Raw genomic sequence first — 21,154 nt, 5'->3', positions numbered from 1 at the left:
TACCAGGAAGAATCCAGCACTGGCAACGTTGCAGTAGCCACCTCAACTGTCTTTCACATCACTGACGTGTGTGTAGCAACCTTTGAACACATGCTACATGATTAGGAGAGAGAAAAACCAGTAAGTGCCTGCCCTGGTCATAGTGTCCATGCAAATGGCTTGAATCCAACTGTGACACCTTGCTAGGAGCATCCATTCCGAAGGACTTCCTCTAATTTATGATCTTTAAATAAACATTTTCTTCTCTCCCTTTCCTGTCCAAACCTTAAATCTCCAGTTAGGATGGCTCTGCATAACTCCACTAAATTTCCAAAGAATCTGAAATACCAGCTCTGAGGGATGGCCTCTCTAAATGTTCAATGTGCTGCGTTACAAACTGTCTCACTGCCCAGCAAACCATGAAGACTTGAATTACAAAGATCACTCACACCTAATTTTGGTTCCATATGTAATTTGGCTAGACAGAAATAATCACTGCAACGGTTCTAGGCCATCACACCTTCACTCCAGGAAAAGGGAACCAAATGTGAAGACCCTTGAACAGAGTCCTCTTCATTTGCATTCTTGACTTGTCTGACCGGAGACAGAAGGAAACAAGCATGTTGAGGGATTGGACAGTCCATACAGGGACAACAAAGGAGACATTGATTGTCCCGCTGTTGTACAGCAGAAGGAAGCCTACCCTACACTCTCTCTGGTTTGCTCTTTGCATGACCCAAGCAAGACAATGCAGATGAGAGGCAATAGAAAACTGGCTTGGGCTGTCCTTTGGGCTGCAGGATCTTCTCCTTTAAACCTATATTATCTATTGTATGGAGCTTTAAAACCTAGTCTGTAGGAGGAGGGGAACCTTTTTCTTACTGCAAGGGAAACAGGCCTTTCAAACGGTTTTGATGGGCCCCTACAGTAACTCACCTTAGCATTGTATAGAATACAGTCAAGAAAAATCACACAGAGGAAGCTACTGGCTCATACAGCTGCAGGAGCCAGGGAGCAACTAGTATTGAAAATCTTCCTCAATATTTCTAGGCAGGAACGAGGTAGACCTGAAAAGCATCATGATGCTGGCAATGTAACACCTGTAACAGGCTAGTGATAATGTGCAATCCAGTTTGCAGCACCAGTGTTTTTCAGCGATTCCTCTAATAGCCAAAATGGAGCAGTTACACAAGCCAGATTTCTGCTCCCATCTGCTCCCCTCACAGAAGCCCCTTCCCACCCAAGCCATTTACTGACTACACGCAAGCAAATGTGATCACTGAACATTCCCAGCTGTTCTGTAATAATCTCATACCTTGGGCATTCATCATAATTCTCAGACCAAGACGCAGGGCTGTGGAGTGCTTGCAATGGGTCTTATAAAAGGAGGTTGTCCTCTCACCTCAGTGACAGCCTCCTAGCCGCCAATGTGCATGCCTGTTCTTCTAGGATTTACACAGCTGCCTCAGACTACACATAACACTACAAATGAAATAACAGAAAGTTACTCCACCTGGCACTTGCCATGTACACAGAGGTCGGTCTCGTAAGGCCCACATGGAGTACCATCGAGGACTCTGTCTGTCACCAGCACAGGGGAATCCTTCCCCAGCGGAGAGCAGAAGAGCTCACATGGCTTATCTGGAAAAAGAAAGACAAAAGGAACTGCTTTTAGGAACAGCATGAACAAGCGTTTGAGGCAACGGTGATGCAATCCCTATATGAATGCATTTGGAAAGGTATCTGTTGATATTCTCATCTTTGAAGGAACGTGAGCCTTTCAATTAGGCCTGTCACTTCCCCACTTTAAAATATTAATATTCAAAGGGTCACATTGATGAGATTGGTCTTTTAAGACACAGAATACGCTTTAGTCAGTACACTTCCATGTATCTGTTTGTGAACGGAAGATGTTTGTTACAGGGAACATTCATCAGCCTGATATGAATGACCAAGCCACTGTGCGAGCAACTCGGACAAAATTCAGGCTACAGCCAGTGACTGAAGAACAAGTTCTCCAGTCCATTTCTATGCTTGATGGACTGACTTCTTTATCAGTGTGCCAGTAAGAACACTTGTATACATAAATTTAAAGCATTCTTGCATATATATTTCCTACTATTTCCTTAAATTGATATTTGCAGTCCTACAAACATTTCTGTCAGCAAACTATGCTGCTAGAATATCTAAAGAACCCCCAAACTAATTTGAAATACATCAGTAGAGAAAAGCTGCATTTTTTTGTCCACGCTAATAGCAATCACTGTATTATATATTTAGACCTCACTTCAGAAAAGCTACTACTAGAGAAGGAGTTAAGGAAAAAAGCTTTTTCAAAGGTTTGTATTATTAACTGGCAGCACACAGCAGATGTCAGGGTTTGCTGACTGCATTTGCCTTATGTTTAAGTAACAGACATTTAGGCAATGCAATGTTTTTCCTTTGGAGCTGACTCTGCTATTCACAGACTTAATCCAAATAGACATTCGAATGGACACATGTTTTGTTCTGCAGAGTCAAGTACCTCCCCTCATCAGACATAAGGTTTGCCAATACATTAAGCGAAGTGGCATAGGCCTTTTCTGAGTTTCCAGTGCAATCAAAAACCTGCAGTCGGCTCCCACCTCACTAGTACATGTAAGCAGAGCTCAAGCACCACAGAGATCAGCTCAAGACTGGTTTCAATCTGTGTCTATTGAAACGCTTCTGAGTGTGGTGCTTTGATATGCTGAAAAAAGGTACTGGAGAACATTGCATGGGTGCTCTAACTTCAAGGAACAGTGACACAGGTGTGAAGCTGAGCTGCCCTCTGTCCATCTGTCTTGCCTGGCAGAGGAACTACAGGCATATCCTGCGGATTTTCAAACTCCCTGCCTTGTGTCTGACACAAAGCAAATTCGCAGAGGCTGGATTTTGATTTCACTTGCACAGTGAACAGAGGAGCTGGGGAAGCTGTTGAAAGAGCAGCCTGTGCAGGAAATCACTAGTCTGACCACCTCTGGACAGCCTCTCTTTCTGCAGCTGTGAGATCCGCAACAGGGCCGGAGAGGTTTCTAATTTGCGTTCATGAAAACTGGGGCAACATGGCTCAGGTGAGTGAGACTTTGCTAAATAGCAGGAACAATGTTGGCTATTATCTTTCAGCAATAGATTGATGAGTTTTCAAGTGGCGAAAAAATGGCATATTCCCTTTTCTGGCTGAATGAAGTTCCCACTGCAATATGCTACTAATTCTGGCAGCACTAATCAGAGATGATCACTGAATCATCTGCTTTTTTAAAATTTTCTCTCCTATTTACAGGACCTTCAGCAATGCACAGCTCCCGGTTGGAAATGGAGAAAGGAGTGAAACAGCTGACCCCTGGAAAAAACTGGGAGTGTTTTCTGTGACTGAAATTAGTCAGGGAGGTAGCTCTGCATTGTGCGTACACCCAGCAAAACTATTTGGGATGGGGGGCAGAGCGGAACAATAAGCAAAACCAGCCTGTCTCCTGGGGCATCTGAAGGAATTGTGCTCTTGGAGGATCTGCTGTGGGAACTGAAATGCTGTCTGTGTGCTTGTCCTGGCGTCAGACCTAATTTGTCGGTGCTAGCACAGGAAAGGGCTTATCCAATGTCTGGTCTTCTGGTATCAGTTCCAACACCACCCTCATCTGTTCAGGCATGTCTTTAAGATGACCAAATGAAATCAGCCATGTCTGTTTTTCAGCAGAGTGCAGCGAAAGATGTTTGTTCCTGCAGAAAGGACGTTATTATGATCCTTTTTCATATCCCCCCAAGTAGATGAAGTGTAGATGAACAGCAAGATCCAGCAAAGGAAGCATTAAAGGAATCTAAGTAGGATAGGCAATCGTGCTGAAATGCGCAGAATTGACATGCATCAAAAATGTCCCAGGGAATACTTCTTTTTTTTCAGTTCCAAATTATTTTGACCTTTCTAATGTTTAAACTCCCATTCCCAAACACCTGCCTGACTGGCAAATGCCTCTGGACACACTGGGAATTGGGTTAAGGCACCTCTCCCCCAGCATTACAAAAAGATGACTGCTCCGTATCTTCTGTTAAGAAGGCTGGAAGAACATCAGGGCATCATCAAGAACAACTAATTGGAATCAGTCTTTCAGCTGTAGCTAAGGGGGACATACTGTAGCCTTCTCACGAACAAACGGGAGTCTTGCAGGTGAAATCAAGATGCATTGGGAAGCTGCAGTGAAAGAACAGCAAGGAATTACAGAGGAAGATGAAAAAACCTACCATCAACGATGACAGCTGTCAGGAGGCTTTTCTTCTTGTTGGTGTATCTGTCATGAGCCTGGCACTGTTGGTCCCTGAAGCTTGGCACACCTTTAGGGCAGGGTAAGTTCTCACACACAGTGTGCTCCACGCTGGCTCCCCGGCAGTTCTTCCCTCCTGGCCCCGGGCTATTGCAGGAGGGACAGACCAGAGTCAGCAGGAACAGCACAACTTCTCATAGGCACACCTTCGCCTACTTTTCCCTGTCCAAGGCAACTCTTGAAATAGCAGGAAGGATCCTTCCTCTCAGATGTTCCTTGTTGGAGGGCAAAGCCTGCTCTCAGTGGCTCTGACAGAAAATTATTCAAGCCCTATTCTGGATCTAGAGTTGGCTTAACATAACAGATGCTCTAGAGTACTTCAGAAGCACGTTCTTTTTAGTATCCCATACATAGATCAATGGTTAGGAGCTGCCTACACAGGTAATCCAAAATGCTATTCACCTGTGGGCACGAAGCAGCCTTCTTAGAAGATATGGAGTGTTCAGCTGTTTGAATTCTGACCATGAACCAAGGGATGTGACTAATTTTGCACTCCTGACCTATATTTCTTCTTTGACTTCCACAGCAATCTACTCCTGCCTTAACCTATTTTCAGATGGAGGAGGCACTCCCAAACTTTGGGCTCTGCCGTGACAACAGGTCTGAGCTCTGACTAACTCTTCCTGTGAACTGGGACAAGTTTCTTAGCTTGTGACTTGTGAGGGTTCGGTTTTGGAAGGTGTGCTGAGCATGACACCTAAAGTCTAAGTATTATTTCTATTTGCACAGTCAGGCAGTTCAGAATATAATTTGTGATTCCATCACAAATACCAAAATTAAGTATTTATATTCTTAATGGTACCATGGTGACGTTACTGTGCCCAGGACCACACCAAATACCCAAGGCAGAGGCAGACAACCTGGAATGTTTCACCTTTCTCTTCCCACCATTCGCTTTGCCCCTTGCCTCAAACACTCCTAACAATGGGGACACAGCACATGTGCTCTAAGGTTCTGTCTTCAGCAGTCTGAAACGAAAATAACATAGAAGTAGCTATAGCCTGTACGGTAAGTAGGGTGTCCAGAAAAAAAGTCTGTACAGCAGATAATCTGCATCCATGAAAACCACACCATTTTACACATTTGTTTTTCAAACATGCAGGAAAGGCCACTAATCCAACATCAGGATTAAGCACCTGCAAAATCTATTTATTCTTATTTATGATTCCCCAGAGAAGAAGGAAAATGCAAACTCTCAACAATAGCCTGTATTTTCTTTCCAAAACAAACCAAAACAAAACACAAACAAAACACCCAAGCGAGCAAAAGACTTTGCCATCCTAACAGTTAATTTCTTTAGCTACTTGCTGATACTCTCCTGAATTTGTCACATACCTATCCCCCAGCTGTAATCAGCAAAGAGGGATAAAGTCATCTTCTTACTTTTCTTTAACAGATGGCTATAAAAGGCAACTCCAGCCAAATTCCAGTTTTTAGCAGTATGGCAGTTCATTCCAAAAGCTTCTTCCCCCCTCCCTCCCAGAAGAGCAATGAACATCAGGTTATATCACTCAGCTAATTAGAAACCAAGGCCCTCACTGTATATCATTTATTTGTGTCAGTGGTCCCAGCACGAGTTGCCCTGTGCACTTACATGCTGGCTATAGGACTGGGTCTTTGATTTCCTAGCTGTGCTGGAATTGATGAATTCAGCATTTGGTGCAACAGAAATGTTTGATTCTGCATAGAAGCGCTTTATGCCAAATTTCAGCCTAGACCAAATTTTTACAGTAGCTCCATTAATCTCAGAAAGTGTTTTTGGTTTTGTTTTTTTTTTTAATGGAAATGCTGATCTCCAATGACACTGTAACATCACAGAGGGTGACCAGAACAGCCTGAACAGATGCCCGCTTGCACTGCTCACACCTCTTTTCTGCGCCGGACACGTGCAAGGCAGCAGATGTGCTGAGACTGATGCAGAAATCTTCTGGGAGGATTGTGTCTGCTGCCTTAGACTGGATGAGACAGACACTCAGTCCAGATGACTAAAACCATGACACAGGCTTCATCTCATGTGAACACTGCATTCCCACAAAGACATCAGATACACCAACTTTGATTTCAGCACCACCACTTCAGCTACGGCTAAAGAGATCTGGCCATTGAATGTGACTCTGTGCACGCTTATGTGTGCATGAACAAGGAGTCAGAATACCCAAAGAGTAACAGAGCGCTCTCTCGAGAGCAGGGTATCGAGCTGATGGCCATGGAACAGGAGACACAGCAGGACTGCTATTTACTGTGCTCATCAGCAGCTGCTTTGGCTTTAATCTTAACATGTCATGAACTTGCGAGGGACTTTCTGCGAGTTTGCCAATGCAGACTGGAAGCAAGCAGTTGGTAATAATGGTCACTGGCAATACTAAACTAACAGCCAAATCAAGTAGGAGACAGAGACTTCCTGAGCACCCACCACTCCGGGGCAGTGGGAGCTGCAGGAACACAGCGCCTTTTGGCCTGTACTCCTCTGCTTGGCCCTTCAGCAGCCTGACCTGTCTTCCCTTTCTAATTAGGGCGTAAAACGATCTGCGTCCTCCTGATGTAGTTTGTCCCAAAATTAAGGAGTTGGATGCACTCATCTCATCAGCCACAAAACAACAGAGCATCCTACAGATCTGGAGGATGTTTCTACTCCCAGTAATCCAACAAAAAATAATATACCCAACAAGACCTTCCCACCTCAGCTCCCCTCTGTCCAACAGCATCATACTTTATTTGGTATTATGTTGGTGCTTTCTATTATACTAACTCTAGTGAAACACTAGAGGAATATACAGCATCTATTCAAGGGTTTTAGGAACAAGCAGATAAACAGATATGGACAGGCAGTCAACAAAATGGACAAGACATAGCTCTGCCATGCTGATTGTGTTCTGCTCTGTTACTGTTTGGGTAGGGAATGCAGGATTACTGACAGCAATCTTTTATTTAACTGACCTGTGTAACAGTATTTCAGTATTACAGGCCTCTTGGCACATTTAAACAGGAAAATGAGGGTTTTTGTCATGGAAGATGAAGAAAAATTATGATAGTCACTCTCTCTGGTCTCCCACAAACTGTTACCTGGCTCTTGTTCATATACCTTTCTTTTCCTGCTTCACTCCAGTTTTGTGCCTTCATCCTTGTCTCCCTTCCACCTTTCCAAATGCTGAGGCCAAGACTTTGGGCATCATCTCTATCAGATTCTGCAAAAGAATCTGAAGGGAAAGACGCCTGTAATCCCAGGTCCCAAGCCCTGTATAATATGGGCTCTAGCACTGCCTGGGATTTCCAACAAGCAGTATAATTCAAGCCCACCCTGACGCATGCCTGAAACAGTGACTGTGCGAGATCTCCTGGTAGACAACTTCACGGCCATCTTCCACTACACTTACGCCAAGAGAATCCACCCACTAATGGAACTGAAGAAATCAAAGCCCATTTATACCACTGTGACCCTTTTACATGACAAGAGGGGACTGGAGAAGGGGTGGGGATCTCATTCTGATGTTCTGTTTAAGCCAGTGATTTTCTCTTCAATCCTACTGTACAACAACAGTCCAAAGCCGAGACAGGAACACAAGGCATTACAACTCAAAAGTCTGCACGTGCAAACTGGCTCAGGACACTGTCTTACAAGCATTTGGAGGCAATGCATGCGAATACTCAGAGAAATTACATAGAGAAAAAAAACCAAATCAAACAGTGAAGCAACTGGTTTAAAAATACTGATAGTCCCACAGGCTGAAAAGTCAGCTGGCAGGAGTAGAGATTCCAGTTTAAAAAAATCCCAAGACCAAATATACATAAAATAAAAGATAAATCCCTTAGCCAATATTTTTGGACAGTGAATAAACCAGCTGCAGGAATGGGCTGACGCCAGGAATTTGAAGCAAAAGAAGATCACGTGTTTATCCCCAGCCAAGAATGTATATAAGCAAGAGAATTTTAAAATCAGTGTGCAATCTTGGAGGAGCATTTCCTGTAATTTAAGGAATGATGATGAATGGATTTAGGTTTGGTCAGCACTGTGGTTAAAGAGACTTTTTGTAGCTGACAGCAAAGAAACCAGCTCAGTCCCTCGTTCAGGAAAATGAGCTGGTAAAAATCAAGCCTGGACATAACAGACATGCAATTGCAGTTCAGTGTTATTTAAGGAGAGGAATAAACAAAAATATCCTTTGCACATGAATACAGCTCAGCAGCAGCCAGTATGTGCCTACCCATCATCTAGGCATGTCTTCCAAGTGCCTATGTGGTTAGCCAGAATTTCAGCCCCTATTTAAGAAGAAAAGTTACCTGTGCTTTGTCTGTGGAGAAAAGCTTAAAATATGAAGAGAGCTAGAGATACACCACTTGGAGGGCTGCTCTCAAGATTGTGAGCACCCTCACTCATCTCAGAAGTTATAATGCACACAAATGGGGGTGGTCAGTTAAATGGCCACCATGGTAACCTGTTCAGGCCTCCCATGAGAAAAGACGACTTCCAGATGTGCCTCGATTGACCTGAGGGATGAAGGATGGCACGTGGGAGATAACATCACTTAGACTTCTTCCTGAATCAGAAAAAAATGCAAGCCCACGCAGAGAGCATAGGCTTATTTGTAGTCACTGTGCAGGAGCTAAACAGCACCCACTGCACTCTGCATGCAGGAAAGCTTTCCTTTCCATATGCAGGACATCTTGATGTACAGAATATCTCAGGGTGCTTTACCAACACAGCTATATGACACTATGAGCACCGTCAGCCACTCTATCGCTTCCCAAGCCCAGAGCCAGCACTCCCTGCAAAACTGATCTCTAAGACATATTGGCCCAGTTTGGTCTGTAGATCCAGATCAACCCCTCCTCATTCGCTGCAGTGCTGGAGAGGAAACACAGCATCTTTTTTTCCGCCAAACCACACGTTTTTAATTCAATTGTATCTATGTTTGAACCATTGCAATGGGCCACTTCCAATGGTAACCCTTCAAGTCACTTCCACAGAACCTACTTCACCCTGAGTCACTCCAGGTTTTTGACCTGGTCCTTGCTGCTTGTGAACAAGAAACCTGTCATGTCTTCTGCACCGCACTGCTGCCCATTTCTTCCCTGTACTCTTGTAGCAAGGGTTGTCTAAGTGCTACATGCAAAAAGAAATCAGCATGATGTGAAGACTTACGGGGGATTGTCGCATTTCCGCTGTCTGAATCGCACTCCGGTGCCACACGTCCGGCTGCACATGCTCCACTGACTCCACATGCTCCAGTCTCCATCAACATGCTCAGGGATGGGGGTTTTACTGACACACTCCCCAGCTCGGCACCACTGAAACACAATTGTGTTAGCACAGGCTGGAAAGAAGCACCGATCTTGCAAATGTTCCTGCACAGGTGGACTTAAAAGGATGTCTGAGAGATTACAAGTCCATGTTTAAGTTTCTAGAGATTCAAGGCTTCAGTGAGACAGCGGTGGGAGGAGGAGGAAGGGAGGGGGTTGAACACAGAAATTTAAGCATCACCCTCAACGAACCCCTGAAGGGAGTTCTGTCATTAAAAAAACATAATCACAGAATTGATCCCCTTGCTTTATAAAGCAGATAATTATTTAAGTGCTAAGACCTAAAGCCACACGCTCCACAGAAACCAAGTCCAAGAAATTATACCCCGAAGCAATGTCTTCATCAGCAGTATTCCCAGTGTGCTCAAAATAATTGAGGTATTTTGGACATAACTTGGCCAAAGCTCCAAACAACCTTTGATTCTAATAGGTTGTGCTGGCTCCTGACCAAGCAGCAAACTTGGCCTATTCTCCTGCTCTGTCCAGGATATGATACAGTAAGCGCTGCTAAGCAGCCTTACGAAAGAATCACCAGGACTCCTGCAGTTAGAAAAACATATATCTAAAAATCTTTTGTCTCCCTTTCCTTGTCATGCTTTCCAGGACCCGGCTTTTCTTGTCATTGTTTCTCTTTATTTGCAAGCAAAGAAAAGGTCTTTAATCTTTGATTTTAGCAACAAACTTTTTAATTTTACCCTTTCTTACCTCCCCAACCATACACCATACAATAAATCTTAGAATCCAAAACTAGCAAGTAGAGGGCTGGCAGTTACCAAGCCAGTCAAGTTCTTTTGCAGCCTACCGAGTTATCAGCTGCACTGGGAGAATCAACCACACACATTTATGAACCACGTACCACCTAAAACAGCCCGTTCCAGAGGCCAAACATGTTGGCTTAAGTCAACTTCTGTTAGCGCAGTAGGTCAGCTGGGAGGCAGCAGCTGGGCCTCAGTAACTCCCACCCTTATGGCACTGAAGCCAGTTACTGGAATGGTGGTTTTCACTGGAGGGAGATCCACTAATCTGAGAGTTTATTGTGTGTTTCTTGCAGCAATTTGCTACATCGACCTGGATTCTGGAAAGTCCATATATGACTCGGTCATCTGAGTATACACATGCAGTACAGCTAAAGATACTTCAAAAATAACTGAACGTCACTGCATTTGAGCTGAACACATTTTGAGCTTTTAGAAGTATATTTAGAACTATAAAGTTTTTCAAGTAGCCTCTTTTTCTTTCCCCATCTTTCTCCACTCCCCAAATGTCAGCCTAAATGCTCTCCACTTTCTACCTCAGACATACCCAAGAACGCTGGTACCTTAGCTTACCCTGAAAAAAACACCTCACTCATGAAACACCACCAGCAGCGATGAACAGAAGTGACAGGAGTGAGCTACTACCTAACAGGACTCGCAGGGTACTCAGCCTGTGCACCTAGCGGAGTGAGGCATGGGGTTTTCCTGCTGTGTTTGTAGAATGCCTAGACCACAAGAACTTGACTACTGAGGTCTCCAGAGGCTACTGAAATACATGTAACATAAAATCGGGGAGACTTAACCCAATCCAGCTGTTAATTGAGCAGTTTCTGTAGCAGAATCAGTAAAAAATTATGGGTTTATGGTAAATACTGAACATCTTGGAAACATTATTCCACAGACAATGCTGCAAAAAACAAACTGACTGCTACCGAGCATTTTGATTACCTTGTCTGCGCCACATTCGGTGCCATCCAGAGGGGGGTCCAACTTTGTTTTACAGGATGTATCTCCTTCCACCAGGCACCAGAGCCCAGCACACATCAAATGCTGTAATCACAAAGCAATGAGGTGCAGTTATTACTTTTGGAGATGTCAGCTGTCATTATGGGATACACTGCAAAGCTCAGGCAGCCTTTCTCAAGTGAACCCAGAGGCATCTGGTTGGTTTTGGAGCAATTATTTTTTAAGGATAGACTGGCATTAAGTGGTGGGGCTGAGAACATAAAAGAGGTTGATGGATGCCATTGTCAGGAACAAAACCCACCCAAAACAAGAAGTGCATTATTTAAACAGCTTTCTTTTCACAAGAATAAATCTGGTCCATTAAAAAGGAATCCTTTATGGGAGGCCAAGATGGGTGCTTTGGAACCATGACACATGCTTAGATGTCCGAGCTGCTTAATTACTTGTGTTTTTAAAAAAGATGCTCAAGTAACTAAGCATGATGAAACGCAGTCAGCCCTGCTGGATCTGGTGGTAGCTATGATCAGCCAGCAACGCCCCTTGGGAGAAGATCTTAAGGCAGAATGAGGGGGAAAGGTTTTCATGGTGTGCCATGCAGCAGGGGAGGAACTTGGTGACAAGCAGGGGCAAAGTCAGTAAAGGTTTGGTGGCGAGAAGCAGCTGCTGGAGACCAGTGTGCTAGAGAAGGTGAAGAGTGAGATGCGAGGGCAAGAGCAGCCAGAGGTACAGCACATCTCGCTATCAGACTCGAAACACATTCTGGGTATCATTGCTCAACATTGTTGCTCTGCTCAGCCAGTGTGTGTTGCAGGGACATTAATGCTGGCCACACTTGCGTGAGCTGTCAGACCAATAACATTTTCAGAATTTCAGAAAAAGAACCAGGAAAAGGGGCCTTTACATCGTTAACATTTTCCACAGCATCCACAGTGCTTTACAGTGCTTTGCATTACATGAAAGTGGATGATTTCAATACAGTGCTACAGATCTGAGTACCAAAAAAAGAAAAAGAAGAGTTACATTTCTTTCCACTATTGTTCACGTTTCGATGTAATGGTAAAAAGATGAGAAGCCTGACTCAAGTGCCAGCTGGTCTTGTCAAGATTTATTGCACCTCATTAAACAGTTGAGTCAACACACTTCAACCTTATGGTTCTTTCACAATGTAATGTAAGAGACCGTGGATGCGTGTGTTTTGTGTACATGCACGTTGGTATGTCTATATAAAATGGATCTGTACAGCAGAGGGTGCAGACGAGATAAATCCCAATACCAAGAGTGATGATGTAGAACATACTGAAACAAAATAGTTATCGCAGCAGTATCTGCATCCAGTTTTATCTCTACATTTCTTTCTGGAAAGAGGATTTTGCACTATTTAAACCAAAAGAACATTCACAAAAACTAGAAACAGACGGCACAATTCAGCAACATCTGTATTAACCACAACACAGAAAGTCATTGTCAAACAAACAACAGCAAATACACCAGGGAAGCCTAAATCAACAAATTTTCAAGACATTTTCCCTGAACTAATAGAGCATATGGGAAAATATCAGACTTTAGTAATTTTGACTAAATGACTGTGACTAATTAGTGGTTTACCCAGAACTCTGAAAGCACTTAACCACCAATTAGCCATAAGGACATCACATACTGTTTTACAGATAGGTATACTGAGGCTGAAGAATTCACAAGCCAGAGATTTCAGAGCTTACTGAGAAATCAATTGTTCCACACCGCAACTCCCAGATTCTCAAAACCCCACCTTCCCTGGAGAGGACTAAAATCAAAAAGTACATCAATTAACTGTCCACAAGTGTTACAGAAAGAACACTAACCTAGGCGATAAACCATGTAAACTGAAAAAGCTTCTTCCCGAATGCCAAACTTAGAGCTCTGAGAGGATGCTTGTTTTCCCAGCTGCAAAGCTACAGCACCCTTGCACCTGGTTTAACTCACTAGGATCTAACGGTGATGGTTCTTTATGTTAAAACTACACATAGGTATGATTAAAAAGGATCCAAAACAGTTAAGATATGTTAAAGGCATGTCACAGACCTCAGTGGAAGGTACCATAGGAGGTTCTAGCTGGAGCAGCAGGACACGCTACATGTAGCTGCAGGACATAATTAAAGGCAGCCTATGAACATTATAGGCTCTAAAAGTTTCTTTGCCACTACAAATTATTCTACTGATGACTTATAAATGTTGTTACTGTTAAGCCAAGGTCAGGAATTAATTGACAGCCTGGGCTGTCTCTTCTCCCTTGATGACTGCAGACAGTGATCTTGTGAAAGCACCATCAAGCACCTCCTTTCAAACTGTGGCTGGGGAATACTGATACATAAAACGAAGGGAAGCTTCAGAGATGAAGGGTGGAGGTAGCATGTATTTTCACTTTTCTAGGCTTAGCCCCTCTCTTACACATAACCACAAAGGTTCAGAGCAGAATGTGATAAGAAACCCTCCAGCCTGATCTCTGGAATGACCCAGACAGAAATTTTGCCCTGTGATTCCAGAAGGAAACCCTCTGCTTCTGCTTTCTGTCAGAAAGACGTCCTGGCTGAAGACGTAGTGGAATTCACTACATCCTTAAAGAAATAGTTCTAGACACAGAAGAGCACCGTTGCTAAATATCTGTGCATTATGCAAGGCCAGTATTTGTTAAGCTTCAGCTTCAAGTCCCTGGATCGTAAGCTCATGTAAATCAGTCAGGGTTAAATTCTCCTCTTTGATGTAAAACTGGGAGGAGGAAGAGGGCTGGTGGAAACAGAAAGTCATAAAAATGAAGCAGCTTTTTGTACAATTTTGGTTGCCAACCAGAATTCCTTCATAGCCCACAAGAATGTGGAAGGTGATAAAGGCAGCTAACGTGCCCAGGTATGAGCCGGGCCTGAGGGAAGCAATGGGCACAGATAACCTCAGACAGGTGTGTCTGTACCAGCAGGAGTACAGAACTGAGCCCAGCCGACGGTACAGAGGGTGCAAATACTCACATACCTGTGTGTATGTGTGTATAGATGTATATGTATATGTTTGTGCATATATATACATGTATACACAGATATGCTCTCACATGCATATATTTCTAGGGAGAAAAATAAAGGAAAAATCTCTCTTAGCAACACCAACCTTTCTGAAATTTCCCATCTTTGAGGTATGGAAAACATAGGATTTTTATAGTATCCCTGTGTTTGATTCCGAACACTAAATGCAAAGCATATTTCAGGAAACAGTTACAGAAAAATCTGGTAACTGCGCTTCAGCTCTGTGTTCTAGTGCCATACCACTACAAAGCTCAAACACTCATTAGTGCAGTCCCCTGTATTTAATGCAGCATTCAGATACCCCAGCAAAGATTAAACCGTCAGCTTTGGTATTGTATGTTCCCAAGATGTTTTATCATGTTAATAGCTCATTTCAAAAGAGATCGTATATCCTCCTCAGCTACAATAGAAACCCAGACAAAATTCCCCATTAAACAGTCCTGTAGCTCACCAGTCTCAGTGACTGACTTTTTAAATAGTTAAATACCCAGCTTTGTGGAGAAGTATCAAAGTGAGAGATGGCAGGACTTGAAAGGAGGTTGCTTGTATATGAGTGGCAGTTCAGAACTTATATAGATATAGAAACTGCCATCTGATATAGAAAAAGCCATCAAAAGAGCGTATTACTGCTAATTGTAAATTCAGCAACCAGCTTTCAGAAGGCAGGTCTCTGCCTGCGAAGTCCTCCCACCAGCATTCAAAAAGTGCCAGTTAGGATTTTCCAATGATAGATATTTTCTACTGGAAAAATATTATTTGCTGAAACTGTCTGTGGGGAAAGGTCCTCTTTGGATCAGCTCCCAGCTTGAAATATTTCCAAGAGCAAAATAAAATTTAAAAAAGCGAGATGGTTGTTGAAAACTGTTAGAAACCAGTCCTGAAGAGAGGTCACAGTCCAGAAACTCCCAAGCTAGGAGATATCTCCTTGGCAGGTGAACAGTGCTTCCGATTATAGGTATTATAACGGCATCTATTTGAGAAAGGGGCCTTACTGTGCCAGATGTTTTCTCTTCCTCAGAGAACTTGCAATCTAAACAGACTCCTGGGAGCTCGGAGATAAAGGAAGCTTTGTCCCTCTGTTATAGGTAGGAAGATGAGGACCAGAAAGGAATTAAGCGTCTTGCTGAAAGTCTGCTGGGAGACAAGCAAAAACGCGCTCGGAGCTCTGCAGTCCTCTGCTCAGTGTCACAGCCGCAGGCTCACACTGAGCCTGGCTAAACTTCAGGCTAAAAACAGGAACAACTCCTGGGATACTCTCAGGAACACGTCTGGCTGTGGGCCTTCCCACCTTTCACAGCTTTTCACAAGACATACTGTTTCTGAAGACGGTGTTTACCTTACGTGTAACTCCATCCCACACGTGTGCCAGCACCGACTCGCAGCGTGTGAAGCGCTACGACCACGCACATGCGGCTCTAGGGAAGCAATCTATTTTAGATTCTTTAACTCAGTGCTGCAGCTGGAAAGGAGGAGAAGCCAGAAGCCAGAATTAATCCAGCCAGCTCTTTGCCCACAGGCAGTAAGTCTAGAGTCTGCCTGTTTCTGGGTTAGCTGTTGCATCACCATTGATACTAAAATCAGCGTGATTCTGCCCGATGACCTCATATGGTCTCAGGAAGAAGAGAGGGCTCGCAATGCTCCTCTGCCTCAAAGCCTCAGATTATTACCTACAGGGGAGCTTCCAACTCCCCAAAGCATAAAGACAATCCAATGAATAAAGTTATCGTTCCCACCAGGGAACAACTCAACAGAAGCTAATTCCTTCCCTACATACTCACTCCTTCACCTTGGATTCATCCAAAAAAAGAAACACTTATTTCTCCTGAGAATGAATTTGTTCCTGCTGCTTATTTTCCACTGGAAAGAGGAACCTCTAATTTCTAGCAGCAGAATTAAACCACCATGAAACCAATTTTGCTGTCAAAATGAGGCGATTATGAAGAAGGACTTAGAAAGAGTAAATATCCTTAAGGAAGAGGAGTGAGAGACCACATAACACACAGGCACGCTTATAAATAGGCTGGCTTTCAACAAAGTATCAGATCTCTCTTATTTTGCCAAGGTTTTGGCTTGGCATATAGCTAACCACGAGAGAAAGCATGCTTATAAACAGAATTCTAATTAACACCTATTAAGTACAACGAACACACAATTTACACACGCTTTCCTGTTTCAAACACTGTGTATATGTTCTTGGAGCCTCACAACATGCTTCTGAGGAATAATTCTTTACACAAGGTGAGAAAAACAATGACCTCAATTTCCACACTGTCACTGTCTTTAATTTTGGGTTCATAAACAAATGACAATCTACAATGGATCACAAGATAGGCGAGCGCCGCTGTGTGCCACTGCTATTTGATGGAGCCTCTTGCTGTTGAAAACTAGATGAAAAGTGCTGAAAATCTGAATCCTGTAAAATTGGAAGGCACTTTAGAAAAGGAGCCGTGTACTGCCCCAGACAAGGTAACTGTGGCCTTGGAAACATGCATCAGTGGCCAGCTGCTGACTTTTCCTAGAGCCCATATTCCAATGAACAAGTCGTAGGTCCAATAGTGGAAATATCTATCTGTCCACATGACAGACCTGATCCAAAAGTCAAGGGAGGGCTTAATACAGAACTACAAGGCCTATCCTAGAATATTCAGGCAGCAGTTGATATCCACTACTGATATTAACAAAACTGGGCCACAACCCCATAAATTTATTATGTGTCATTTTATTCATTAATGATGAAGCAGAATGGATGCCTTTACTGTTGGACAGAAAGCCTCTCAACCTGTGTTATAAAAAACAATCATATGATCTTCCTAGATGCAACTAGAAAAGGTTTCTTAAAAACATTTCCTTGTTTTCACTCTGTGGTGATCACCTTGTTTCTCCAGAACATAGAAAACACACGTGGACATTACACTTTTTAGACGAGCAGGACTGATAACCTGCTCGCTTGGAGCCAAAAAACAAATTTGGAGTTGATTCCCCTTTGGATTAGTTTTTTTTCGTCAATGTAGCTCCATTAACTCAATGAAGGGCCTCTTCATCAAAACTTCTGTGAGTGGAAAGTCACTAACATCAGACACGAGTGTGTAAAATCAACAAGATTGTTTTAATTCTTGAGGAAATGGCCCTTGACAGCTAAAGAACTCTTAAGGAAATGGTCCTTGAGAGTTAACTACTTTCCGGTGCTACTCTTTTTCTTGTAGAACAGTACAAAAAATTCAACATAGTCATTTCCGAGATTTGTTAATGTTCTGTATCAGAGAAAACAAAACAAACTGAACCCAGCAAACATGAAGGATGTCACGCTGGGTTTGGTTCTCTGAGCTAGATGGCTCGACATGCATTACTCCAAGTGCCAACACATGGATCCCATATGAAATGTACCCTTACATATAGATGGAGTGATACCAAGAGCTTTTCTGATCTACAATTAAAACATAAAAATGTTTCCCCTTCGTCTTTCAGGGAGAAAGATGAAATATCTGTCAGCTTCCAAAACAGTAACCTACCATGACACACTGCTCACCACAGACAGATTTGCATGTCTAAGGTCTGAATGAAATTAACTGGTTATAATCTTCAGTCAAATAGCCTTTCTAACAGCAGATGAAAGCCGAAGGATTTGAAAAATCCAGAGCTCCTCATGTTTTGACAATGTTAGCAAAAGCAAAGCCAGACTATTCAAGAGCTGCCCAAAACACACTTAGAGACGGGACGATGAGCCCTGACCTCTCTAGAGCGGATGCAGCAGGGATCTTTTGCCACGTGCCATCATGTCTCATAGTAAAACTGCTCTATGGATGGCTCTGAGGGGTAGATGGTAAGAGACAGAGAAACCTTAAAAAGCCTTCTTTTCAGAGGGGTTTGGCCTACTGCAAAATCTTCACCCTTTCTTGTGAGGAATTTAAACTGGAATTAATTACTTTTATACTGTAAATGTGCAATGCAGTATCTGGAAATTGTTCCAGTCTGGGGGAGATAGAAGAAAGCAGTATTTTGAGAATGGATTCTGCCAGACAAGCAGCGGAAGGCTCCCATACTGCCAGAGAAGGCACAAGTGAGTAGAAACATTTTTTTTTTAACTGTACATTGGGAAGCAAAAAATGAAACTGAAGAACACTGTCTCTAGTTTTAGCTATTTCTGGTGCTCTCAAGGCAAACTAAACGCCTTCTTCACTGTCTTAAGTATTTCTTTGCAAAGCACCATTTCTACTTCATTTTTTCATGTACCTGGAATTAAAGTAATAGTCAAAAGAAAGAGATTGGAAAGATAGCATTCATGTGACCACAAACTAATTCTATGGCAAGGCAGCCTATGCTAAACGCTAATCTTTTCAGTGCCTTTAGGGCATTCATGAAAGTAGCTCCTGTGGGTCTACGATTCAGAGAAACATAGAAATTGAAGTAGAAAAAGATAAGCTTTATCTACTTTCCCACCAACACACAATTCTTTCTCGCTGTACGTGCTCTTCAGCTTTGCTGAGCCCCGTTTTCAGCATCTTAAATGAAAGAATACGTTACATGTACATGTTACATCAGCTGAAGAAATCATGGAAGTATCTTCACGTGGTCAAACATGGAAGTAGAGACGAGGTACAAGGCACTGGAACAGAGTCACTCCTTTGAATTAAATGTTACAAATTTTATACTTTGACTTATTACCAATTTCTACCTCAGTATGCTTAAAAAAGCTGTAGCTAATCAACTATGTCACAACCACAGCAGCTCTGTTAGCGTCATATTGTACAAGCCATATGTTAAGTGCTGCTCTGAGGTTCATATTAGACATACCCACCAAGAAAAGGCTTATGAGTTCACAGTATTAGGCTGTAATCTAGCTCAGGAGAAGGTATCTGCTGCTGCTGAAGGTAGGGCAAGAGCTTCAGGTAAGTTTTGTAATCAACCTGACCACTCCCATCTAATATTGTGTTTGCAACTGAGAGCCTAAAATTCTGACCTTGTACTTTGCAACATCTATCTCTTATTTTCTTCACTGAGTAATGTTCACTCAATAACTCCCAGTGAACTCCTCAGGCCTCAAGCCCTGATTGTAGGATACAAAAAGTATGATTTTTTAAACAACAGGCAGCGTTGTCCATTTAAAAAAAAAAAAAAAAAAAGGGAAATTAAAAGAATGAAATCATGGATCATGTTTCTTGGCCATGGGAAAAGAGAAGAAAGGGACAGTAAAATAAATATAGATGTGTACACACACTGTTCAGATGTGGTTGTGAAGATTATGGGAGTTTTCTCTTGAAGTGTTTTGCAGATGGGAAGTTCCCAGAAGGCCAATGGGAGAGGTCTGAATGCCCTTCAAGCTTGTTATACACTATTTTCAGGCTGATACTCAATCGTATTTTGGCTAATTTCGTTAAGTTCAAACTTCAGCTGTAGATGCCACATCACAAGGCTACGCTAATTCTTTCTCCCTCCCCTTGTGTCTTAATAAGAAATGTAAGATTGCCAAGCTCAAGTGCTTGATTCTTAATAGGCACTCTGTATTATTTTTAAGAGTTTATTATTTTTATATTCTTAAATTTCCACATTGTATTTTTATAATTTTATTTTGGTTCCCCTCTCTCTTTTTATTTTGCTTTAAACCACTGCACCAGAATGTGTTTTGACCATCTTCCAAACTGAAACACGTACAAAAATTTCTGAAGCATTCCAATAACTGTAAACTGGGCTGTGCTGCCCAGGCAGGAACTCTGCTTCTCCCTCTTTCTTTCTCTCTCTTAAACAAAAAGTATTTCCACCGAAAATAAAGAGAAAAAGGTCCTTTTGCAACATACAGAAGCAGTGAAATAGGACACTTCAGTTTCATATGAAACAGGCAATGTGAAAATAGTCTGAATTTTAACAACCTGTGTTAGGAAAACTATAAAATATAGTATGGCAATTAAGTAAATTGTTACCTTTACTTATAAAAAAGAAAATCTTCTCATTTTGTTTTAGAATTGCCAGGCTTCTCTTCTGGAAGCCTCAAGAAAACCAAACCCATCCTCTTTGAGATTTATTATTATTATTATATTTACGCAGAAGCCAGAGTGTGTCATGGAAAGTTATGCAGACAAAGTTCCTGGTTGTACAGAAAATGACAAAGCAACCTATTATTTTCAGGATAAATCAGCTCTCAATCTAATTACCATGTTCTTGTAAATATTCTATACATTACTAAATAATAGGGCTCACTATCATCGTCTGGCTCTTGCAAATGACCCTGCAAAGAAAAAACAGAGGCCCATTGATTCCCATGCATGGAGTCCAAGAGTCCACTCCAGCAGTCTCTCTGCAAGATCAAGACCACAGAGAGACCCACAATTGCTTAATTATATTCACCACCATACCATCAAATATGAAAACTGAAGAGATAAGTAAAATCCACCTCATTATTACAATGGTTGCTCTTCATTTACTTTGTTTTCTACTTCTCCTTTTCCATTTTAGCCCAGAAATCTAATCAGTCTCCTCTGGCTTACAATCAACTTTGCCCTCGTGTTCTGTGCTGCTGCTTTGTAGCTTTGTAGATACCGGGAGATACCTGTGTTGGTTAAAAACCAACTTGAACTTAAGAAAAAACAGTAGAGCCAATTCTAGCTGTTTTAATTTTCCTAAAAACAGTGTTATGTCAAAACTCACATTCCCAGTTACATCTGAGTTTCCCTTTTTCAGAAAAAACTCTCTTTGTAGCAATGCTAATCTCTTTCCACATGCCATTTTAGTCTAAGAACAGTTTTGACTCAAAACAATACTGAAAGATAATGGTTATGTA

The 21,154-nt window shown here is 42.4% G+C and overlaps 1 protein-coding gene across 2 annotated transcripts in view; it reads right to left on the bottom strand.

Annotated features, from left to right (window-relative positions):
- Positions 1-21,154, bottom strand: part of ADAMTS17 (ADAM metallopeptidase with thrombospondin type 1 motif 17) — a 195,700-nt gene that overhangs the window by 73,175 nt on the left and 101,371 nt on the right. For both annotated transcript variants that reach the window (XM_064456130.1, XM_064456129.1), the window contains exons 11-14: positions 11,315-11,416; positions 9,454-9,599; positions 4,234-4,400; positions 1,493-1,620 (exon numbers count right to left, since the gene is read on the bottom strand). In XM_064456130.1, the coding sequence (XP_064312200.1) occupies positions 1,493-1,620; positions 4,234-4,400; positions 9,454-9,599; positions 11,315-11,416 (543 nt within the window). The remainder of the gene's footprint in view (positions 1-1,492; positions 1,621-4,233; positions 4,401-9,453; positions 9,600-11,314; positions 11,417-21,154) is intronic.

Source organism: Phalacrocorax carbo, chromosome 7 (assembly GCF_963921805.1).
Source record: "Phalacrocorax carbo chromosome 7, bPhaCar2.1, whole genome shotgun sequence".
NCBI lineage: Eukaryota > Metazoa > Chordata > Aves > Suliformes > Phalacrocoracidae > Phalacrocorax > Phalacrocorax carbo.
The sequence above is the reverse complement of the archived record's forward strand: the minus strand, read 5'-3'. Positions and strand labels throughout refer to the sequence as shown.